The 26,657-nt window shown below is 38.1% G+C and overlaps 1 protein-coding gene across 11 annotated transcripts in view; it reads right to left on the bottom strand.

Moving 5' to 3' along the window:
• ZNF385B (zinc finger protein 385B) overlaps window positions 1-26,657 on the bottom strand; it is a 475,657-nt gene that overhangs the window by 32,466 nt on the left and 416,534 nt on the right. For all 11 annotated transcript variants that reach the window (XM_070802844.1, XM_019969931.2, XM_019969940.2 and 8 more), the window contains one exon: window positions 4,944-5,106. In XM_070802844.1, the coding sequence (XP_070658945.1) occupies window positions 4,944-5,106 (163 nt within the window). The remainder of the gene's footprint in view (window positions 1-4,943; window positions 5,107-26,657) is intronic.

Below are 26,657 nucleotides of genomic sequence, written 5' to 3'. Positions count from 1 at the left end.
TGATGCTCTTGCCCTCTGCTGACCTCTATCTAAAGGAGTGTGTCTGCCTCCAGTTACATAAAGTCAACATCTGTCAAGCAGGAGCTTTGAGAACACTTATCATTTACGTGAAATGAGTGTTTCCATTCAAACTTGTCCTTGAAAAAATCTCTAACTCCTAAAGCTTTGGTCTCTTGCAGTTAAATGAAACAGGCAACATATTGCACAGAAACGAAAGATCATCAATAAAACAAAGCCTTAATTGCCCTTTCACTGCCACATCTCCTACTGAAAAATACCGAGAGATAGCAAACAATTTAAAAGTAATACATAATCCTACTCAATAGTCTTTTAAAAAGTGGGTTAGTGGTTTCTGACTTTGCCCATTGGGACACTTGTATTAATTTTTCCGAGTTAGGAAAGTTTAGAAATAATGGGAACAGTGGAATCTGCATGGGACCAGAAGCCCCAAGTTCCTGCTCCGACTCTACTGGGATATGAGTGGTGCAAGCTCACAAAGCATTTCATTTATCTAAGATCCAGGTACTTCAGTGTTGCCATATTTTTGGGAGCAGCTTGAAGGTGGCTACTGTATGTTATTTTTCTCTGTAGTCCTAAGAGACAATACAGGAAAATGAACAAAACCCCACTACTTTGGAAGCTCCTTGGGAGCAAGAAAGTGTCTTTCTGTTCATTGCTGTACCCTAGAAATGGCAAATGTTACAGATGTACTACACTACTTAGCACAAATAATAAATACTTGCTGAGTGAATAAATGGATATATAGTTTATTGTGTGCATGTATGAAAGAGGGATACTAGTCTCAGCCTGACCAGTCACAGGGTTGTTGCAGGGGTCATACGAAAATAGTTATGTGACTGGATTTTACAAACTGAACAAACCCAAGGTATTCCTATTGTTATATTTTAAGCAGAACATGTTGGTTCCATCATCTTTTGCTCTTAATTGCATTTATAAATATATCTATAGCATTTTGAATCATTCCATCTGCTATCATCTTTTTAGACAGCAACTGATTAAAAGCTGTTTAGCTTTAAATAGCTTTATATACTTTGAGCTAGACGTGTATTTTCCCCATCTTGATACCTAATTAATTAAAAAAATCTTGTGCTAAAGACTAGACATATGGACCATTAGGTTGAATTATCACAATATTTATCTCTAGGTTGATTATCAAAATATTTCATTATTTTCTCGAAATAAGGTTTTCCAAAGGCTCTGATATGAGTGGTTAAATGCTGTCACAAAGAGCATTCAACTTGATGTAAGGGGCATATTATCACAGGGAAGTGTACCGTCATATGGCATTATGACACTTGAACTCCAGGGAGAAATTTGGGTAGAATGTCTGGCCAATATGTTCTAGCCATCTTCCTGAAGCTGCCTAATGCTTGCTGTGTCTTGACCCCAATTTTCCCAAAGCACATTTATCCTCCCTCCTGCAAAGTTTTGAACTCCCACTGATACATCATGAAAAGTGGGGATAGATCCTAGAAGACTAGAAAGCTATTTCTTTGGATTTTATGTTTAATTCTATTCTAACTTCTAAAAAGTGAATAGGACAGCTATCCTTGCCTGAAATAAAACATATTTAGTTTTTTTCAATCATGTGGTCAAAGCTTCTTATAATAAATGAAATTCCTGTTACTGTAATTTAAACTCATTTTCTTTACAGATTTGAAAGAAAAAAAAAAAAAGAGAGAGAAAGCTTCCAATAATACCCTGAACTTTTTATATCTGATAGTTTCATTATAACAAATCTCAGATCCAGACACAACATGATCAAATTATGTCTCCAAATGCATCATAAAAAATGGTTGCCCCAGTTGTTAAAATAGCAGGTAAAAAGGCTTTTCTAGCTCTTAGAAGATTGTTAGGTCACTTCTTAGAATAAATAATCTGTGTTCTCAGGGAGTAAAGTGAGATCATCTGTCAGTCCCGTACTTGTCAGATTCTTTGAAATGACATTTTTCTCTCAACTGATTTTCAGTGAATCCCCAGATGCTGTACTCCCAGAAGCTCCCTCCCTTAAAAGTTGGCTATTTCCTCTTCCTCAGGATTTGCCCTCATTGGACAATACACTATTGCTAAGTTATTGCTGCTAAAATATGAGAAAGGAAATTGAATTACTAAATCTTTTGGATGCTCTGAATGCCTGGATTTTGAAATGATAGCTGAGACACCATGTTACTAGCATATTCCCTTTTTACTCAAATATCTCAGAATCACATAGATACTGCTTAAACTCACTTGATAGGAACTCTTCATTCAAAACAAAAAGATCAGTGCTAGTGAATTTCAGTCTTGTAAGAATTATCAGTCAACCATGACTTCTCACTGTGACTGTTACTCTACTTTTTGGCTGACTCCTTAGAGGCAGCGTTGTCTGAAATAAAACACTTCAGTTAATTAAGTACCACACTCCTTCCTATTCCCTCCCCCTTCCCTCTGTGACCCACCTAGACTGTTTATGAAGGTGTGGTCCCTGGGTCTCCTATTCTCTTAAAGTGGGGTTTTAAACAAAATCAAAACCAGTTACCAAAATGTCATGACCGTCTCTCATAATAATGTTATGACAAAAGGAACTTTTTAAGGATTTAGAAATAGGTGGTCAACAATAGGTTTTGTATTACATTATTTAGACCAGATTTCCCATCTGGGCAAACTTTCTAATTTTCTAACTTGAAAATTGTACAAAACACATGTGTAAATTATTGCTTAGAAGCCAACATTTAGTTGAAGGTGGAAAAAAAAAACCATATATCTATTTAGCAAATATAACCTTTATTTTTAAATAGTGCCATTTTCCAACAGCTTTGGTATTGCTTTTATAGATATAATAGGACAAATTAAATGTTTCACTAGTATCAATATTTAAAACATGGAGAAACAAAAAAGTAATCTGAATGACCTAACCAATGACTTGCCTACTAATTTATGAAGATTTTGAGTATGAAGAACATGGAAAAGTGAGGTAACCCTCAAATACATATAGCTTCCATGATTTCTAATCCAAGTCTGGACAATGACATGGTGAGTGAGGTCAATACTGCTGGACCACAGGTATTTTGGGGGGGTACATAGGGGAGTGGCAGAAGCAGCAGAGGATATAGGATTAAAGACAACCACATAGCTACTGGAGAAGAGACTCTGGGCTTGAGATTTGTTTTTCTCTCCCCACTGTCATCTCTTAGGGTTCTTCTAGATCTCAATTCTCTTTCCTTGTTTATACCACTACTGTGCTTGATCTTGGTGTGTTCCTATTACCCGCTAGGCAAACATGATTATTTGTAAAGTCTTAAATAAGCTGAAGGAATGGAGTGACAATAACCTCCGCTGTTTTTTATCATTTTGCTTATAAGGACTTCTGTGCATAAGTAGCACAAGTCAGGTAAGAAAACCTTTCTCAGAATATTATTTCATAGAGGCAACAATATCCTGTAGAAAATGAAATCAGGCAGGAAGTCAGAGATGATGGATCCTAGTCTTCCAAACACTGGGTAACATTGGGCAGATAGCGGATGCAATGTGGACCTCACCATGGCTTGCTGATTTATAAACCGGAGATAATATTTGACTCTAATAACTGATAAGTCTGGGTTAAAGATTAACTTGCTAATATGCAGAAAAAGGTTTTGTTCTTTAGAAGGGGAGAAGTGTGATGTAATAATTTAGTATTTATTATCTGTTCATCAGGTATCACGATTTAGTGATCCTATCACACAGAGAACAAAAGTCTTTTATCACCAAGTTTGAATCAGCTCATTCATTCCAGGCTTCAGAGCTTTGGGCACCAGCATCTATGGGACCTCACCAATAATGGTCACATTTTACATAGTCTCTTTGTCCGACGAGGGTTTTCTGAATCCTCCTTTTACAAATGGATTTGTTTTTCTCCCAAGCCCCTGGGCAACCACAGGAAAGCATTCTTAAGTCTCGTCCTCAAATTCTATAATGATTTGGAGAGGAGAAGAAAACCAGAAGAGCAGTGTGTGTCTTTGTGCTTCCAACAACAGAGAGGTACCTAAAGAGAGAGTCGAACATAGGAGAAAAGGACCACTCTCTCAGTTTTCCTTCATAGACGGTCACTGCAACAGGGAGACTCCTCCATCTTGGGTGCTGACAGGTGGCTGTGAATGTGTGGAAGCCTATTAAACATCCAATTTCATGGCATACCCACTAGAAATACAATTTTTTTTCCTTCTTCCTGAGTCATTCAGTTTGAACCTACTCAGAAAAACTGCTGATTCACTGGGACTATGAAATAGAGACTCTTCTTAAGAGGCCCTTCCATGAGTAGCCCATTTCCGATTATATAAAGTTCTTTTAGTCAGCTCCTAACTGTGAAAAGTTCCTTTAAAATCTTTGAGTTCATTTATAACTCTGAGGGGAAGTCTACAAAGACCTTAAAAAATCAATAGCTTTTATTATTGGACACATTTCTAGATTCACTTAATAGTGTTACTCTCTCAAAAAACTTTACTCTGTTGCCCTTCAACTCCTCTTCACTGGGGTAAGAAAATATAAAAATGTCTGTTAATAAACAAGTTTAAGAATTCCTTGACTGAAAGATCCATTGCAAAAACCAAACATAAAAAGAATAGAGGGGAATAATAAACTCAGTATTTTAGACCCATTTCTTGATTTTTGTCTAAACACAATGTGACCAAGAAGCTTCCACTTATTTTCATGCATATATTATATATATATATATTTATACACACACATATATACTTAAAGGTATATATTTAACAACATGGAATGGTAACATATCAAATGCTTAGATTCCGTGCAAACACATAACCTTTCCTGTGAAGGAAATATACTCATATTATAAAAACGAATCATGGAGAGTAACATGCAACAGTGGAGGGGAAGAGAACGAGGTAGGGACAGAACCAGGAGGAACACAGAGAATGTAAAGAACAAAAAGTGTCATTGACCTGATTTGTCAGAGTTGTTGCCTGTGATTGGAGTGATGGAGCAGCTGGGATTAGCCTTTGCGCTGTCCTTGGAAGAAACCATTTTGGGTTTATTTTTCGTTGCCTCTAGTGCTTTGACCTTCTTGGCATGTTTACTTCCTTTGTAGTGGGCCTCGGCCTGGCTCTACAAAGGAGAACAAATCAGGCTCATTGTTTTGCTACTTACAAACACCACAATGGATGATCATGCAGGAAAAAATACATTCAGTCATAGGCACCACAGACATTTATAGCTCAGCACTCAACTACGTTTTTGGCATTTAATGAGTAGCAGACCAGTATCTAAGAGATTTCTGCATACTGAGACCTTTTTTTATACAACACAGAGGACCTGTGTTTTTCAAAACCAGACATTATACAAGTGGACAGAAGGGTTAGGGCAAAACTGGGATGAAGGTGAACTTTGTCATTAATGTCTTCCCACCACTGCCCACCGGGGTTACTTGTCGAATGTTTGGCCGGCAACAAGCACCTTGAATGTCCTACCTGGGTAATACCTTACACGACCACTTCATTTAGTTTCCTTTTAGCTACAAATCTGTCTTCCCTGCACCTATATTTCTCTTGGCTCTGCTCTGAGAGCAAGTGATGTGACAAAGCAACCAGCTAGAGAGTGGAAATGGCACTGCATTGTGGAGTCATCTCTATGTGCTTAACGTGTCATTCTGATGAGTCCAATTCTAAGAACAGACAATAGAAGCCACAAAGGAAATAGGGACAATGCTTGCTTCTGATCTCAGATGTGATTCTGAAGTCAAAGCAGTTAGTACTACATTCACGTATACTCAAAGCATAGGTGAAACTGTGACTTCAATACTAGATCAAAAAAAAAAAAAAAGAGTGATCAAGGCAAGTGATTTTTAAAAATTTTCAAAAGACAAAAAACAAGTTATGGAAAAACAAGAAAACATTTAGTCAATTTGCTGATTTTTGGAAAATTTTCCTCTACCTAAAGAACAAGGATTTTACCTTTTTGGCTTCTAGTATAATGCACATGTTAACTGAAGAATTAAGTATATTTGCTCCAATTTCAGAGAAGGCAATGGCACCCCACTCCAGTACTCTTCTTGCCTGGAAAATCCCATGGACGGAGGAGCCTGGTGGGCTGCAGTCCACAGGATTGCTAGGAGTTGGACACGACTGAGCGACTTCACTTTCCCTTTTCACTTTTATGCATTGGAGAAGGAAATGGCAACCCACTCCAATGTTCTTGCCTGGAGAATCCCAGGGACAGCGGAGCCTGGTGGGCTGCCGTCTATGGGGTCGCACAGAGTTGGATATGACTGACGCGACTTAGCAGCAGCGGCTCTAATTTCATTTAAAACAGACCCCCAAAATATAAACAAACTAAAACATATATTATATGGTGTATTAGCTTGGTTAGAAAGGTAAAGATGCTGATAAGCCTGTTATATAAAATAAGAAGCGAAAGCGAAAGTTTCTGTTCGAAGATTCCTAAAATAATAACTTTTTTAACTTCAGTTTTCCTTATATACACTTGTGTGTGTTTGAAGATGGTAATACTCATATTTTCATCCATTTTCCTCAGCAAGCAGAATATAGGTTGTGTGTGTGTGTGTGTGTGTGTGTGTGTGTGTGTAGGTAGATGTGGCAATGGACAGGAGTCAGATTTTACTTCTACATTTCAACTAAATATATGTGATTTTCCTAGCACATAACCTGGATCCCCCAAGGTCAACAGATTTGAATTGACTATACTTAGTCCCTAACTTTCTGAATATGTTTTCATAAATATTATTTTAGACTATCATTGACTTATCATTGTTCTTAGTTGGTTTGCTCAAGGACTTCTCATGCTGTTCTCTGTCAAGTTGAAAAAAATCCAATCCTAAGGGAGGAAAAAGTGTAATATTAAGTTTTATTAACATCTGAGAATGGTTAAATCCAGCAAATACTGTTGGGTAGGCATAAATTAAGAAAATACACAAATAAAACTAAAAATTGATAACATGAAGAAATAACAACAATGACCAATATTATTGAGCCTCTGCCAAGAACATTTCTAAATGAATTATGTGTATTTGCTCATATAATTATCATAATACCCTGTAAGGTAGGTACAATTATTGGTCAACACTTTACAAACAGAACACTGGGCACGAGAAGTTAAATACTTTATCAGAAGTCACACAGGTTGGTGTAGAAGGCACTTTGTGGATCTGAAATGTGTCCACGTGTACCCCTATTTAACTATACATTATTGTTGTTGCTTCAGTCACTGAGTCTTGTTCAACTCTTTTGCCCACCAGGCTCCTCTGCCATGGGATTTGCCAGGCAAGAATACTGGAATGGGTTGCCATTTTCTTCTCCAGGGGATCTTCCTGACCCAGGGATCAAACCCACATCTCCTGGTTGGCAGGTAGATTCTTTAATGGTGAGCCACCAAAGGAGCCCAAATAACTATGTATCCTCATTTTAAACATACACATACACTAAATTAACAATATAATTTTATTAGAAGTAAAAAAATTACATACAAAGCCCACTGCTTTTAATGGCTAAGTGAAGGATTATACTTTAGTAGAAGTTTCTATGAGTAGGGACTATCTTCTTAATTCATGGAAATAAATTTATTGGATTGAAAAAGTTCCAATTGAAAATTGGACTTTTATGTATGATGCTATGGAAAAACTCAAACGAACTTTCTGGCCAAACCAACACTAACATAGTATGTTAGGCCTGAACCTTCTGTTGAGTACTTAAGAAAGGCCCGCTTGTTTGGTATATAACAATTTCTACAAGACATCAGGAGACCGCCTAGTTAATTCATCTTTCCAAGTATACTAAATAGTGAGATGTTACTTTAGTGTCCTTTGGCTAAAGAAACATCAAGTTCTCTAAATAAAACCTCCTAGCACAAGATAAGTGGAGTGTCACTTCCTCATTATTATTTCCTGGCACCCTTGCAGAAAGCTAACAGCATCAATTAGCACTTGGGATTAAAGAGCCAGCTAAGTGACACCTCACTGGATGCCAAGATAGAAAGAGCTCTCTTGAGCCGTGATTCACCTTCCTTTTGAGTTCTGGGGCCTTGAGAAAAGTGAAACAAGCCTTCTTAGCCTCTGCTCGCTGCTGTTTGTGAAAGATCCCGAGTTGAGACAGTGGCAGACCCCACTCACTCATGCTTGGCATCTTTCCAATTCCCTGTGATATTCTTGGTTTAGTAGCACTTTGCTGTCCTCAGTACTGTATCTGAGGTGTCAACAGCTTCTAAATCCTGGGCAAATCTTCAAGTGAAACTGAGACATTGTTAAATAGCAACACGATTAACCTGACTTCATTATCTGGGAATCTCCTTAATTGAGGAATGAAAGCAACAAGGACAAGAGCCAGAGAACCTATGAATGAGGCAAGACGATTAAGCCTGATCAGCGATGGTTCTTGTATCCTTTCTGAGAGACTTGGCTAACCAAATGAACTTATTTTATACCTCAGCGAGTAATCAGCAACCTATTTGTCTAGCACTAATGGCTTGCTTTCTGATTCCCTTCCAAAAGTACTTCTATACACCCTAAACTGGCAGTAATCAAATAAACCCCTTGCCAAGAATTGTCAAAATCAGAGAGTTACCCAAAGCATCATACTGACTTTCACACAGGAATTCATTGATATCTAGGCTCTTACAGAGGTCACTCCAGTAGCTACCTGACCACCCAATGGTAGAGGAATAGCTTGGACAGGAGATGACATCCTGGGATGTTTTTTCCTTCCATTCATCTCTATCTTTACTACTAAGGCCCCTCACTTTCTGAAATCTCCACTTCTCTTAGGACCCTACTGGTCCAAAGAAAAAAGATAAATAATGAGATAATGCATTACTTTACAAATAAAAATGCTATAATGAGAAATTCGATAATTCGCTGAGCTCCCATATCTGTTTTTTACCTTATTTCTAGTTTGGACTTCAGAGAGGTAGATAGGATCTTGAAAGAAGACACTGAACTATGTTTTCTTTGGGCAGAACGAACAGCCCAAACACAAACTGGCAGGTGGCTGGAGCAGAGTAAAGTCACTGGAGGAAGTCCTCAACTATTTATTTACTAAGAGACCCAATTGTTTTGCATCTTAAAATGTAATTGGAACTGTTCCCTTAATTACAGAAAGTGTATCATTAAAACTGTTGGCACTGATTTTTCTGAGACCTTAGATTTCAATGCCTCAAGTAGTGTTAGTTGGGAAGTAGCAGAGGCCAGTTACTTTTCAGAAAAAAAATGTATATACTCTATATACGAAAATGCCAAATAAAACAGATGTCAAACAAACTACCATAAACCAGCCTAAATTAACAAGGGGAAAAAAAACCCTGATTATTCCACAGGGAATTACACCTGCCATATGCTAGACATTGTGAAAGATTAAAAACAAAGGCCCCTTGCTCACAAGAACACCAATACAGTATACTAATGCATATATATGGAATTTAGAAAGATGGTAACAATAACCCTGTGTACGAGACAGCAAAAGAGACACTGATGTAGAACAGTCTTATGGACTCTGTGGGAGAGGGAGAGGGTGGGAAGATTTGGGAGAATGGCATTGAAACATGTAAAATATCATGTATGAAACGAGATGCCAGTCCAGGTTCGATGCACGATACTGGATGCTTGGGGCTAGTGCACTGGGACGACCCAGAGGGATGGTATGGGGAGGGAGGAGGGAGGAGGGTTCAGGATGGGGAACACATGTATACCTGTGGCGGATTCATTTTGATATTTGGCAAAACTAATACAATTATGTAAAGTTTAAAAATTAAAAAAAAAAAAAAGAATGGTAGTTGGAAGAAAAGACGGACGTATAAAAAACTATAACCCAAACAGAGAGTGAAACTATAAAATGGAAGATAAACTGGAACAAAGAAATCTGGGAGTCAGAGGAGAGGTAAATCTCTTTGGATTGGAGGAGGACCGTGGGGGCTTCAAGGAAAAGGAATATCAGAGCTGTGCCCTACTTCTAGGGTGGAGTTCTGAAGAGGCAGTGTGGAGGCAGAGGCATTTCAGGTAGAGGGACCAGCATGTGCTGGGCAAGTGAAGTCCTGGGAATTGTGCAGTGTTTCCCGGGCATAGCTGCTTTTCAGTATCACTAGAACACAGACATATAAAAGGAACAACAGGGAAAGGCTGCCACATCCAGCATTATTATCCAGTGTAAAACAGAAAATATAGCATAGTATTCTACAAGTAAAAAACAATGTTCTACTTGTAGGCATCTTTTATATAGATGGCTATAAGAACGTTGTTGCTTTTAAATCACATATTTTATCCTCTGCTGCAAACTATAATCCTATACTCAAAGCACAACTAAATTATTTATACAGAAGATTTAATAATTTGAGATAAAAGCATGACACTTAAAATACCATAGTTAGATATATTAGAGTTTACTGAACAGTAGCTACATAATTCGGAGAAGGCAATAGCACCCCACTCCAGTACTTTTGCCTGGAAAATCCCATAGACGGAGGAGCCTGGTAGGCTGCAGCCCATGGGGTCGCTAAAAGTAGGACACGACTTACAGACTTCACTTTCACGCATTGGAGAAGGAAATGGCAACCCACTCCTGTTCTTGCCTGGAGAATCCCAGGGACAGGGGAGCCTTGTGGGCTTCCGTTGGTGGGGTTGCACAGAGTCGGACACGACTGAAGCGACTTAGCAGCAGGAGCAGCTAGATAATTACTTGAATCTTTGCTTTAACATAAGGCTACATTCAACTCTAAACATGCTTTATTTTTTTGCACATTTGTTGCATTGATAAGATCACATCCTCTCAGAGACAATGCTACAACATAAGAAACATAAAATACACCCAAGAGAAAGGCTTACTTAATCCAAAGATAAGTCTTTCTGCTGATATTTGCAATTTTAAGGCCTGCAATATCAGTAATGATGTACTACTGGGTTTGATATTCACTTTGTTTAGTCCTCCTCTACTGGGATCTGTTGAAAACAAAGTCCAAACACAATTATAACCGTTAGGAGATTTTCAGCTTAAAAAGATGCAATGACTTTGCTAATTCATATGTTACAGCTAAGTGAAACACTCCAGGGGGCTATAGCCTGTCCAGGGTGGCCACGCTGTGCACTGTGTGTGCTGGGGGGGTGAGGGGGACTACTGTCACACAGACTTTAATGTGAATAGGGTCCTCTGGATTCCTTCAAGGCCAGAACTCTGGCTATGGTGTTTCATATTTACTGGCTTTGTAGTATATATGTATAAAGGCCATCAACTTCAAATATTTCTATATTATTAAAGAGAAAAGTGGTTACTCCAGGAAGAAAATAATGTATGCTCTAGATTGCTGATTCCCTTTGGGCCTAATTCAGATTCTATCAAAATATCACGAAACAGAAGTAGAGATGCTGGATTACAGCTGCTTTTAAAATGCCACTATGTGAATATATGAGCATTACACATGTATGTGTTTATGTTTTCCAAACTTTTCCATATAGGTAAATTAAGCCATTTCTTAAAAATGCTAAGATTTTTGGTGGGCTTCAAGGTAGTTTTTCAAATGTACTCTCTTAGCTAAGAGTACTGATGTTCAGGCTTCTGGTGCATAATTCACTGGTAGAATTACTTTACACATTGAAATATGGAGAAGCTATAAATGGACCTAACAGCCACAACAGAATTTACATGATGAATTAAAAAAAAATTGCAGTTTGAGTTTAAAATTACCTAGAATATAGCGAAAAGTGGCTTTTTAAAGAAGGGGCTTTAATCTTTTAAATAAAATTGTTTATGTACAATTCCAAGTGAACAAAAATTGGCCTCATCTTTCCAGTGAGTTTTATATTTCAACTATGTGAAGGCAGATTATTACGTTTAGATGATTCCCACAATCCAAAGTTCTGCCCCTGATTATCCAACTATACTCTATATTTCCAGTTTAGAGTTGAGGAGAATGGGGCATAAAAGAGACAGTTATTGGAGACTGACTATATCAGTTGTGATCTAAGCTCCAAATCCTTTCATTTGCTGAATTCTGCTCTCCCTTCCTGTTATTTCCTTTCTTTCAAAGTAGGCCAAAATTAAAAATAATCTCCTTTTGAAAACAAATTAATCATATATATGGGTCAAGGTAAAGTTCATCCCAGAAAATTAATTTCTTAATTCTATCATGAATACTGTAAATTATAGAGACTATATTTTTTAAATGAGGCCACCATCACCCTAATACCAAAACCTGACAAAGATGCCACACAAAAAAGAAAACTACAGGCCAATATCACTGATGAACATAGATGCAAAATCCTTAACAAAATTCTAGCAATCAGAATCCAGCAACACATTAAAAAGATCATACACCATGACCAAGTGGGCTTTATCCCAGGGATGCAAGGATTCTTCAATATCCGCAAATCAATCAATGTGATACACCACATTAACAAACTGAAAAATAAAAACCATATGATTATCTCAATAGATGCAGAGAAAGCCTTTGACAAAATGCAACATCCATTTATGATTAAAACTCTCCAGAAAGCAGGAATAGAAGGAACATACCTCAACATAATAAAAGCTATATATGACAAACCCACAGCAAACATCCTCAATGGTGAAAAATTGAAAGCATTTCCTCTAAAGTCAGGAACAAGACAAGGGAGCCCACTTTCACCATTACTATTCAACATAGTTCTGGAAGTTTTGGCCACAGCAATCAGAGCAGAAAAAGAAATAAAAGGAATCCAAATGGGAAAAGAAGAAGTAAAACTCTCTCTGTTTGCAGATGACATGATCCTCTACATAGAAAACCCTAAAGACTCCACCAGAAAATTACTAGAACTAATCAATGATTATAGTAAAGTTGCAGAATATAAAATCAAGACACAGAAATCCCTTGTATTCCTATACACTAATAATGAGAAAATAGAAAGAGAAATTAAGGAAACAATTTCATTCACCGTTGCAATGAAAAGAATAAAATACTTAGGAATATATCTACCTAAAGAAATTAAAGACCTATATATAGAAAACTATAAAACATTGGTGAAAGAAATCAAAGAGGAAACTAATAGATGGAGAAATATACCATGTTCATGGATTGGAAGAATCAATATAGTGAAAATGAGTATACTATCCTAACCAATTTATAGATTCAATGCAATCCCTATCAAGCTACCAACAGTATTCTTCACAGAGCTAGAACAAATAATTTCACAATTTGCATGGAAATACAAAAAACTCCAAATAGCCAAAGCTATCTTGAGAAAGAAGAATGGAACTGGAGGAATCAACCTGCCTGACTTCAGGCTCTACTACAAAGCCACAGTCATCAAGACAGTATGGTACTGGCACAAAAACAGAAATATAGATCAATGGAATAAAATAGAAAGCCCAGAGATAAATCCACACACATATGGACACCTTATCTTTGACAAAGGAGGCAAGAATATACAATGCATTAAAGACAATCTCTTTAACAAGTGGTGCTGGGAAAGCTGGTCAACCACTTGTAAAAGAATGAAACTAGAGCACTTTCTAACACCATACACAAAAATAAACTCAAAATGGATTAAAGATCTCAACATAAGACCAGAAACTATAAAACTCCTAGAGGAGAACATAGGCAAAACACTCTCTGACATACATCACAGCAGGATCCTCTATGACCCACCTCCCAGAATATTGGAAATAAAAGCAAAAATAAACAAATGGGACCTAATTAACCTTAAAAGCTTCTGCACATCAAAGGAAACTATTAGCAAGGTGAAAAGACAGCCTTCAGAATGGGAGAAAATAATAGCAAATGAAGCAACTGACAAACAACTAATCTCAAATACATACAAGCAACTCCTACAGCTCAATTCCAGAAAAATAAATGACCCAATCAAAAAATGGGCCAAAGAACTAGACATTTCTCCAAAGAAGACATACAGATGGCTAACAAACACATGAAAAGATGCTCAACATCACTCATTATCAGAGAAATGCAAATCAAAACCATTATGAGGTACCATTTCACGCCAGTCAGAATGGCTGCGATCCAAAAGTCTACAAATAATAAATGCTGGAGAGGGTGTGGAGAAAAGGGAACCCTCTTACACTGTTGGTGGGAATGCAAACTAGTACAGCCACTATGGAGAACAGTGTGGAGATTCCTTAAAAAACTGGAAATAGAACTGCCTTATGATCCAGCAATCCCACTGCTGGGCATACACACTAAGGAAACCAGAAGGGAAAGAGACACGTGTACCCCAATGTTCATCACAGCACTGTTTATAATAGCCAGGACATGGAAGCAACCTAGATGCCCATCAGCAGATGAATGGATAAGAAAGCAGTGGTACATATACACAATGGAGTATTACTCAGCCATTAAAAAGAATACATGTGAATCAGTTCTAATGAGATGGATGAAACTGGAACCTATTATACAGAGTGAAGTAAGCCAGAAAGAAAAACACCAATACAGTATACTAACGCATATATATGGAATTTAGAAAGATGGTAACAATACCCCTGTATACGAGACAGCAAAAGAGACACTGATGTATAGAACAGTCTTTTGGACTCTGTGGGAGAGGGAGAGGGTGGGATGATTTGGGAGAATGGCACTGAAATATGTATAATATCATATATGAAATGAGTCACCAGTCCAGGTTCGATGCACGATACTGGATGCTTGGGGCTGGTGCACTGGGATGACCCAGAGGGATGGTATGGGGAGGGAGGAGGGAGGAGGGTTCAGGATGGGGAACACATGTACACCTGTGGCAGATTCATTTTGATATATGGCAAGACCAATACAATATTGTAAAGTTAAATAAAATAAAATTAAAACAAACAAAAAAAAAAACAAAAAAATAAATTTATTTATTTAATTGGAGGCTAATTACTTTATAATATTGTGGTGGTTTTTGCCATACATTCACATGAATCGGTCATGGGTGTATATGTGTTCCCCATCCTGAACCCCCATCCTACCTCCCTCCCCATCCCATCCCTCTGGGTCATCCCAGTGCACCAGCCCAGAGCACCCTGTCTCATGCATCATACCTGGACTGGCAATCTATTTTACATATGATAATATACATGTTTCAATGCTATTCTCTCAAATCATCCCACCCTCGCCTTCTCCCACAGAGTCCAAAAGTCTGTTCTTTATATCTGTGTCTCTTTCACTGTCTCACATATAGGGTCATCATTACCATCTTTCTAAATTCCATATATATGCGTTAGTATACTGTATTGGTATATTTCTTTTTGACTTACTTCGCTCTGTGTAATAGGCTCCAGTTTCATCCACTTCATTAGAATTGATTCAAATGCATTCTTTTTAATAGCTGAGTAATATTTCTGCTTTATTGACTATGCCAAAGCCTTTGACTGTGTGGGTCACAATAAACTGTGGAAAATTCTGAAAGAGATGGGAATACCAGACTACCTGACCTGCCTCTTGAGAAACCTATATGCAGGTCAGGAAGCAACAGTTAGAACTGGACATGGAAAACAGACTGGTTCCAAATAGGAAAAGGAGGACTTCAAGGCTGTATATTGTCACTCTGCTTATTTAACTTATATGCAGAGTACATCATGAGAAACTCTGGGCTAGAAGAAGCACAAGCTGGAATCAAGATTGCCAGGAGAAATATCAATAACCTCAGATATGCAGATGACACCACCCTTATGGCAGAAAGTGAAGAGGAACTCAAAAGCCTCTTGATGAAAGTGAAAGAGGAGAGTGAAAAAGTGGGCTTAAAGCTCAACATTCAGAAAACGAAGGTCATGGCATCTGATCCCATCACTTCATGGGAAATAGATGGGGAAACAGTGGAAACAGTGTCAGATTTTATTTTTTGGGGGCTCCAAAATCACTGCAGATGGTGACTGCAGCCATGAAATTAAAATACGCTTATTCCTTGGAAGGAAAGTTAGGACCAACCTAGACAGCATATTCAAAAGCAGAGACATTACTTTGCCAACAAAGGTCCATCTGGTCAAGCCTATGGTTTTTCCAGTGGTCATGTATGGATGTGAAACTTGGACTATGAAGAAAGCTGAGTGCTGAAGAATTGATGCTTTTGAACTGTGGTGTTGGAGAAGACTCTTGAGAGTCCCTTGGACTGCAAGGAGATCCAACCAGTCCATCCTAAAGGAGATCAGTCCTGGGTGTTCTTTGGAAGGACTGATGCTAAAGCTGAAACTGCAATCCTTTGGCCACCTCATGCAAAGAGCTGACTCATTGGAAAAGACTCTGATGCTGGTAGGGATTGGGGGCAGGAGGAGAAGGGGACGACAGAGGATGAGATGTTTGGATGGCATTGTCGACTCGATGGACATGAGTTTTGATGAACTCCAGGAGCTGGTGATGGATAGGGAGGCCTGGCGTGCTGCAGTTCATGGGGTCGCAAAGAATCGGACACGACTGTGCTACTCAACTGAACTGAACTGAATACTCCATTGTGTATATGCACCACAGCTTTCTTATCCATTTGTCTTATGATGGATGAATCAGGTTGCTTCCTGTCCTGGCTATTGTAAACAGTGCTGCAGTGAACACTGGGGTACACTTGTAGAGACTGTATTTTGAAAAAGATTTTTTTCCCTCCATCAACCTAATGGAAATAGGTTTTAAGTGAAAATGAAAGTGTTAGTTGCTCAGTTGTGTCTGACTCTTTGTGACCCCAATGGACTGTAGTCTGCCAGGCTCCTCTGTCCATGGGATTCTCCAGGCAATAATACTGGACTGGGTTGCCGTTTCCTTCTCATGGGATCTTCCGAACCTAGGGATTGAACCCAGGTCTCCTGCATTGCAGGTGGATTTTTTACTGTCTGAGATACCAGGAAGCCCTGGAAATAGGTTTAGGTAATTTTTTTCAATATAGATAATGGATAATAAAATGAGTCTTATTTAATGTCACGATTTCTTTAACATCATCACAATTTAGTTAAGAATTAAGCAAAAAGTATCTGAGATGCTTACCCTAAGAAAATAAGGCTGCTTACCTCTCTGATTCATTTACAATTTTTGAAAGGTTTATTTACTTTGTATTTTGGGCTGGGGGTCAACATTTGAGTCAATTTAATGATAAGGTGTGTGCCAACTCCTAGTATGTCCACTAGGGTTTAACTAAGGCAAGATGGAAGTAAATGAACACAGGGAAAATATGCCTTTAACCTCTCTTCTAAATCATAAGGGGAGTAAATCATGAACTTCACACAGAATACTGATGAAGCATATTCTATAAGTTATTATACTCAAATGAGAAAATTAGCTGTCTGTATATGAACATAATCTTGAATACGTAATAACGGGAACATTTATAATTTATGAAAATACCTAATTGTCTCAAAGACTTTTGCATAGAGGACCTCATCTGTTAGAACTTCTAAATCTTAGAATTTTTATGAAATACATGGATATCATCTTCTATCTTTATAATATGATATAAAACATTAAGGATTTACTAATAATTACTTACTATTCTTGAGTATCTTATTTTATGATTTACCCCAAAGCTCTCAAAATTATCCACTTCTCTCAAACTAATTTCAAATTCTATATTAAACTGACACATTTTAGTTAATAATTTTCTACTACCTTGAAATATAAAGAAGAGTTTACAGTGATTTCAGAGTTACATCCCAAGTTCCTAAAGGGTTTGAGAGTGCTGCTATCTTTCAGTGGAGAAATGGATTGCCATTGTGTGCTTTCTAAGAGTGATTTTTGTTACTCAGTGATAAGTAATGCAATATAATTCAAGTCTCCGCATTAAAGCTGTGACTCTACAGCTAACTAATTCAAGTCTTCTGATGGTCCTTTAAATTAGGCTCCCAGGCTTCCATACATTAATTTTTAATCAGTCTAGAAGGTATTACATTTACTTCCATTTACATATTAAAGAAATTTACATAAATGATACAAAATAAATCTAAAATTAGGATTTGCAATGTGTCTCCTTATATTTGGTATATAATATCCTTAATGTAGACAAAAGTGGGAAAATAAGTTTGAAAGTGCTATGCTTGGAAAATTGGCTGAAGAATGGCTTTAGTGATGTTTTATAATATGTTTCATATATTATTTATTTAGCAAGCATTAGTCATTGAAAACCTCTTTTACAAAATAGGTTTTTGTAAAACCCCTACCCCAAAGCATTAAACCAATTTTTAAAGCCCAGTAGACATTTTATAATTTAAAATTAAGTAAAATATGTAAATATTAAGATTAATACCATACCATTTTCAAAACATACAAATACAAGTAAGAGAAAATAATAAAACTGTACATCTTTAGTAGTCACTTAGCTAACCTGAGTCATGTTAATGCTATTTTTACATTAAAGTATCAGATTGAGCTAGAAGTTGCTACTCCAGATTAAGCTGGTCAACCTTCCTCACATATAAGAAACTGGTTTGCCAGAGCAAAAACTAAAATAAAAATGCCCATACTTTTGATTCATTGATAAATACCAAAATATTTCAATATAATCAATGAATGCTAAGTGGCCTTTCATTTTTGATGTCATGCAATATTGTTTTAAAAGTTCTGCTCACCAATAAGAATCACAACAAAAGTCGTTCATATATGATAAGATCAACGTGAACCATGTCTTACTCATCTTTGAATCTTCTGAAGCACCTATTACATGATATCAGTTCAGTTCAGTTCAGTCGCTCAGTCGTATCCAACTCTTTGCGACCCCATGAACCACAGCACACCAGGCCTCCCTGTCTATCACCAACTCTCGGAGTCCACCCAAACCCATGTCCATTGAGTTGGTGATGCCATCCAACCATCTCATCCTCTGTCATCCCCTTCTCCTCCTGCCCTCAATCTTTCCCTGCATCAGGGTCTTTTCAAATGAGTCAGCTCTTTGCATGAGGTGGCCAAAATATTGGAGTTTCAGCTTCAACATCAGTCCTTCCAATGAACACCAAGGACTGATTTCCCTTACGATGGACTGGTTGGATCTCCTTGCAGTCCAAGGGACTCTCAAGAGTCTTCTCCAACACCACAGTTCAAAAGTATCAATTCTTCTGCTCTCAGCCCTCTTTATAGTCCAATTCTCACATCCATACATAACCACTGGAAAAACCATAGCCTTGACTAGATGGACCTTTGTTGACAAAGTAATGTCTCTGCTTTTGAATATGCTGTCTACATAGTATAGACTCAATAAAAAGTTCTGAATTGAATATTATATATATATATAGTATCAGAAAGGCTTTAAAAGGATGATTTTCTATTCTTTTCAATCAATAGTTACAATATTTTGGAATATCTGCATTCTTTGAACTTGAATCAGCCATGATTTCTACTGAATTTCATTTTTGTCCAATTAGCTATTACTTTATTTTTTTAAATTTAAATTGTATCTATTTTTCATCCAAGTAATATAATCACACAGTTGAAAAGTATAAAACAAAAGAACCTACACAGTGAAAAGTCTACCTTTCAGACTTAGCAATTAATTGCTGTCACTTTGTGTATCCTGCCAGAGATAACTGACATGCCTATCAAGAAAATATATATGTATGTATTTTTCCTTTCTTCTATTTCTAGACAAATGCCTACACACCACATATGTTGTTTTGCATTTTGTTTTTTCTATTTAGCAATATATCTTAGAGATTTTTTAAAAAGTCATTAATTAGAAAGTTTTCTAATTTTTAAAATAAGTGTGTATATTTACCCCATTATATGAATGAACCATAATATATCTCAACTGATATTTGGCCTTCCCTTTCTTTGGGATTGGGAGGAAAACTGACCTTTTCCAGTCCTATGGCCACTGTTGAGTTTTCTAAATTTGCTGGTATATTGAGTGCAGCACTTTCACAGCATCGTCTTCTAGGATTTGACATAGCTCAGCTGGAATTCCATCACCTCCACTAGCTTTGTCTGTAGTGATGCTTCCTAAGCACCACTTGACTCCTCATTCCACGATGTCTGTCTCTAAGGGAGTTATCACACCACTGTGGTTATCTGGGTCATGAAGATCTTTTTTGTATAGTTCTTCTGTTTATTCTTGCCACCTCTTCTTAATAACCCTGCTTCTGGTAGGTCCATACCATTTCTGTCCTTCATTGTGCCCATCTTTGCATGAAATGTTCCCTTGGAATCATTAATTTTCTTGAAGAGATCTCTAGTCTATCCCATTCTATTGTTTTCCTCTATTTCTTTGCATTGATCACTGAGGAAGTCTTTCTTATCTCTCCTGGCTATTCTTTGGAACTCTGCATTCAGATGGGTATATCTTCCCTTTTTTCCTTTGCCTTTTGCTTCTCTTCTTTCCACAGCTATTTGTAAGGCCTCCTCAGACAACCATTTTGCCTTTTTGCATTTCTTTATCTTGGGGATGGTCTTGATCACTTCCTCTTGAGCAAAGTCAAGAACCTCTGTCCATAATTCTTCAGTCATTCTATCAGATCTAATCCCTTGAATCTACTTGTCACTTCCACTGTATAATTGTAGGGGATTTGATTTAGGTCATACAAGAATGGTCTTGTGGTTTTCCCCACTTTCTTCAATTTAAGTCTGAATTTGGCAATAAGAAGTTCATGATCTGAGCCACAGTCAGCTCTTGGTCTTGTTTTTGCTGACTGTATAGAGCTTCTCCATCTTTGGCTGCAAAGAATATAATCAATCTGATTTCAGTGTTGACCATCTGGTGATGTCCATGTGTAGAGTCTTCGCTTGTGTTGTTGCAACAGGGTGTTTGCTACGACCAGTGCATTCTCTTGGCAAAACTCTGTTAGGCTTTGCCATGCTTCATTTTGTACTCCAAGGCAAAATTTGCCTGTTACTCCAGGTATCTCTTGATTTCCTACTTTTGAATTCTGGTCCCCTATAATGAAAAGGACATCTTTTTTGTGTATTAGTTCTAGAAGGTCTGTAGGTCTTCAAGAATTGTTCAGCTTCTTTGGCATTAGTCGTTGGGGAATAGACTTGGATTAGGGGATGACAAGAGGATGAGATGGCTGGATGGCATCACCAACTTGATGGACATGAGTTTGAGTAAACTCCGGGAGTTGGTGACAGACAGGGAGGCCTGGAATGCCGTGATTCATAGGGTCACAAAGAGTCGGACACGACTGAGTGACTGAACGGAACTGAACTGAACTGTGATACTGAATGGCTTGCTTTGGAAATGAACAAAGATCATTCTGTTGTTTTTGCGACTGCACGCAAGTATTGCATTTTGGACTCTTTTGTTGACTATGAGGGCTACTCCATTTCTTCTAAGGGATTCCTGCCACAGTAGTAGATATAATGGTCATCTGAGTTAAATTCACCCATGCCAGTTCATTTTAGTTTACAATTCCCAAAGAAAGGCAATGCCAAAGAATGTTCAAACTACCGCACAATTGCATTCATCTCACATGCTAGCAAAGTAATGCTCAAAATTCTCCAAGCCAGGCTTCAATAGTACATGAATCATGAACTTCCAGATGTTCAAGCTGGATTTAGAAAAGGCAGAGGAACCAGAGAGCAAATTGCCAACATGGGTTGGATCATCAAAAAAGCAAGAGAGTTCCAAAAAAACATCTACTTCTGCTTTATTGACTACACCAAGGCCTTTGACTGTGTAGATCACAACAAACTGTGGGAAGTGATAGGAATACCAGACCACCTTACCTGCCTCCTGAGAAATCTGTATGTGGGTCAAGAAGCAACAGTTAGAACTGGACATAGAACAACAGACTGGTTCCAAATCAGGAAAGGAGTACGTCAAGCCTGTATATTGTCACCCTACTTATTTAACTTATATGCAGAGTATATCATGTGAAATGTTGGGCTGGATGAAGCACAAGCTGGAATCAAGACTGCCAGGAGAAATATCAGTAACCTCAGATATGCAGATGACCCCACCCTTTTGACAGAAAGTGAAGAGAGACTAAAGAGCCTCTTGATGAAAGTGAAAGAAGAGAGTGAAAAAGCTGGCTAAAGCTCAACATTCAGAAAACTAAAATCATGGCATCTGGTCCTGTCACTTTATGGCAAATATATGGGGACACAATGGAAACAGTGACAAACTTTATGTTTTGGGGTTCCAAAATCACTGCAGATGGTGACTGTAGCCATGAAATTAAAAGACACTTGCTCCTTGGAAGAAAAGTTATGATCAACCTAGACAGCATATTAAAAAGCAGAGACATTACTTTGCTGACAAAGGTCCATCTAGTCAAGGCTATGGTTTTTCCAGTAGTCATGTATGGATGTGAAAGTTGGACTATAAAGAAAGCTGAGCACTGAAGAATTGATGCTTTTGAACTGTGGTGTTGGACAAGACTCTTGAGAGTACCTTGGACTGCAAGGAGATCCATCCAGTCCATTCTAAAGGAAATCAGTCCTGAATATTCATTGGAAGGACTGATGCTGAAGCTGAAACTCCAATACTTTGGCCAGGTGCTGCAAAGAACTGACTCACTGGAAAAGACCCCAATGCTCAGAAAGATTGAGGGCAGGAGGGGAAGGGGACGATAGAGGATGAGATGGCTAGATGGCATCACTGACTTGATGGACGAGTTTGAGCAAGTTTCATGAGTTGGTGATGGACAGAGAAGCCTGGGTTGCTGCAGTCCACAGGTCTCAAAGAGTCGGACACCACTGAGTGAGTGAACTGAATTGATATCTCAACTGTACCTTATTTACAGATATATAGGTTGCTTTTCAAAGTTGTCCTGTCACTCATGATGCAAAAATAGGCATTAGATGCTTCAAAAGATTATTTTTCTTCTTTTTATAACTAGAAATGATTTTAAAATGCTTTAATTGAATCAAACCAGATATTTAAAAATTTCCTAATTATTTTCCATACCCTAATTTGCCATTATGGATATATTATAATTATCTGTTTTCCTAAACCTATTTCTGGGAATCAGGCAACAAAATGTGCACATACCTTTTCCTGGGGCTTAATAAAATGGTATGAAAATTTGCAAAAAGAAAGAGTTTTGAAAGGGCCTTCAATAATGGAAAGAATTCCCAAGACAAGAGATATATACTACTAATAATAAAGCTATAAGGAAAGAAATATATGGAAAAATCAATTTTTGTTTAGGGAAATGTGAATAATTCAGTTTGAGTGCAATGTGTGTGGAACAGGAATGGAAAATTATTAGAAGGACAAGTGCCTTATTATTTGGGTCTTAAATACTAGATAGTAGGAAGGTAGCTAACAAATACCATACTTAATTAGGTAGCTAATGAGAAGCCATTGAGGGCTTTTGTTCTAGCACAATCTGATCCAGCTAAGACCTAGGAAAAGAAAAAAAAAAAAGACAGTAGAGTAACTAGAAGGTTCTTATCACAGCAAGTCAAAGACAAATGGGGTTCCTAAACACACAGATTTCAAATCTCAGGAGGTTCTATAAACCAACAGTCAGAGCTTTAATAGAGAAGGAGCTATTCCTCCCATCAAGGCAAGTCTCTGTCTATATATTCTGTTTCCTTTTGCCTTCTTCAATGTCTATCACCCCTTCTCCTTTTTAACATTTATACTGGACTCCCCCTTCCCAAACGAAATCCTTATCATTGCCATCCATATTTTTAAACAAGGCCTGATCTCTCCAACTCAGAAGAGACTATCCCTCAACTGACTTTCAACATGAGCTTTTCAAACTTTTGGCTTCCTTTTGCAGACAAATCTGTTCAATTAACTGTAGGTGCATCTCCAATTTCTCTTCTCTAATCTAGTCCACCTCAATCCACTGAAACAGACATCACGAAGACACCAGTGCCCTGAGTCCTAAACCAAGAACATTGTTTATTCCTCATCTGGCTTGATCAACCAGTGATCCATGACCCTCCTGATCTCTCACTTCTGGAAGGCACTTTTGACTTAGCTCTTTCTTTGTTTGGTGTTCCCTCATCTACATTTCAGAACGATTTGCAGGCTCATCTTCCCCTGTCCAGTCATTCAATTGTTATTATACCCCAAAGCTCAGTTTTAAGCCTTCTTGTCTTCTCATTCCAAACTTTACTGTCTAATTCCATTCAGTTTTACCCACACAACTTTCCCAGGCACCTAGATCTACACCAATAATTTCCTGGTTTCTACCTTTCTGGTCCAGATTGCTCTCCTGAGCTCTAGATTCATCATATCCACCTGGATATCTCAAAGCACCTTAGACATAAGTTCAAAATCAAACTCCTTGTATCATTTGTTTCTGCTTTATTGCCAAAATCACCTACTCCTTCTAGCATTCCTTTTCTGCTAAGGGCACCACTCTACATGTTTTGTAGGAGCCAAACCTAGGGTTCATTCTCATTGTCACACTCTATCTCCACTCCATGTTTAATCACTAAGTCCTATAGATTTTACCTCCTCAATACTTGTCTAATCAAGACAATTCTTAGTATGTCAAATACAATCACGCCACAACTTGGTAGAAAAGCAATGACAAGCCTATAAAGTATATTAAAAACCAGAGACATTACTTTGCCTACAAAAGTCCATATAATCAAAGTTATGGTTTTTCCAGTAGTCATGTATGTATGTAAGAGTTGGACAATAACAAAGGCTGAGCACCGAAGAATTGATGCTTTTGAACTGTGGTGTTGGAGAAGACTCTTGAGAGTCCCTTGGACTGCAAGGAGATCAAACCAGTCCATTCTAAAGGAAATCAGTCCTGAATATTCATTGGAAGGACTGATGCTGAAGCTGAAGTTGCAATACTTTGGCTACCTGATGCAAAGAGCAAACTCATAGAAAAAGACCCTGAAGCTGGAAAAGGCTGAAGGCAAGAGGAGAAGGGGGCAACAGAGGATGAGATGGTTGGATGGCATCACCTACCCAATGGACATGAGATTGAGCAAATTCCGAGAGATGTGAAGGACAGGGAAGCCTGGCATGCTGCAGTCCATGGGGTCACAAAGAGTTAGACATGATTGAGTGACTGAACAAGGACAACCACCTTGGTCCCAACTGCCATTATCTTTTACCTGGACTGCTGCAACAGCCTCTTTAGTGATCGCCCAAAGGCCCCTTCCTGCTCACTTATGATCTATTCTCCACATAGTGGCCAAAGTGATATTTTAAAAATGCAAATTAGGGTTGCCAGTCCAGGTTCGATGCATGATACTGGATGCTTGGGGCTGGTGCACTGGGACAACCCAGAGGGATGGTATGGGGAGGGAGAAGGGAGGAGGGTTCAGGATGGGGAACACATGTATACCTGTGGCGGATTCATTTTGATATTTGACAAAACTAATACAATATTTTAAAGTTTAAAAATAAAATAAAATAATTACGAATAAAAAAATAAAAAGGGTATTATGCAAACATCAAAAAAATGCAAATCTTAACATATCATTCCTCTGTTTAAAATTCTTGACATCTTTTCACTGTTCTTGGTTTAAAATCTAAAATCATCACATTCAAGACCTCTATGTCTTACTACCTACCTACCTCTAGTTTCATTTGGTAGCTGGCTCTTTGTTTTTCTCGGAGGGACTGAAAGAGAGTGTGGCTGGAGTAGAAGCATAGTGCTGTCTTTTTGCACATGCCTATAATCCTATTTCTTTTCCTAGTTAATCCCTATTTACCTTGAAGAACACAGCCCAAATACTATATTCTTAAGGAGCCTTCCATGATCCCCCAGATTAGGTCACATCTTAACTTTCTGGATGCTTTTCTCTATAGTACTGCTCACAACTTAAACATTATTAAATTTTATAATAATTGTTTTCCACAACTAGACAATAACTTTCATTAATGTTAGGCCAAAAGGAAGGGTGAAGAAGTAGCTTTGCAGCTTTATCAAAATGAAAGAAAGCCATTGTGGCTGAAGGCTGGCCAACAATGGGGTGAGTAATAAAAGCTGGACTAAAGAGGTGAATACTGGTTAGAAACCTGAATTCTGAGAATGTTAAGTGACTAAGAGAGTAAAGATTTTTGGTATCAGGAATGGTCATAATCAAATAAGTATCTCCTACATACTTCAGTTAAAACTGAACATTCAGAAAATAAAGATCATGGCATCTGGTCCCACCACTTCATGGCAAATAGATGAGGAAACAATGGAACGAGTGACAGACTTTATTTTTTTGAACTCCAAAATCACTGCAGATGGTGACTGCAGCCATGAAATTAAAAGACGCTTGCTTCTTAGAAGAAAAGCTATGACCAACCTAGATAGCATATTAAAAAGCAGAGACATTACTTTGCCATAAAAGGTCCATCTAGTCAAGGCTATGGTTTTTTCCAGTGGTCATGTATGGATGCGAGAGTTGGACTATAAAGAAAGCTGAACGCCGAAGAGTTGATGCTTTTGAACTGTGGTGTTGAAGAAGACTCTTGAGAGTCCCTTGGACTGCAAGGAGATCCAGCCAGTTCAAGCTAAAGGAAATCAGTCCTGAATATTCATTGGAAGGACTGATGCTGAAGCTGAAACTACAATCCTTTGGCCACCTGATGTGAAGAACTGACTCATTGGTAAAGACCCTGATGCTGGGAAAGATTGAAGGCGGGAGGAGAAGGGGACAACAGAGGATGAGATGGTTGGATGGCATCACCGAATCAATGGACATGAGTTTAGCAGGCTCTGGGAGTTGGTGTTGGACAGGGAGGCCTGGTGTGCTGCCGTATATGGGGTTGCAAAGAGTTGGACACGACTGAGTGGCTGAACTGAACCGAACTTATTTCAAATTCCTGACTGACTTCTGCCTATGGTGAGAAACCGTGGACTGAAGCAGGGGTTACCAGT

The sequence above is a fragment of the Bos indicus genome, chromosome 2 (assembly GCF_029378745.1).
Source record: "Bos indicus isolate NIAB-ARS_2022 breed Sahiwal x Tharparkar chromosome 2, NIAB-ARS_B.indTharparkar_mat_pri_1.0, whole genome shotgun sequence".
Taxonomy (NCBI): Eukaryota; Metazoa; Chordata; class Mammalia; order Artiodactyla; family Bovidae; genus Bos; species Bos indicus.
This window is presented reverse-complemented; position numbering and strand designations above follow the sequence as displayed.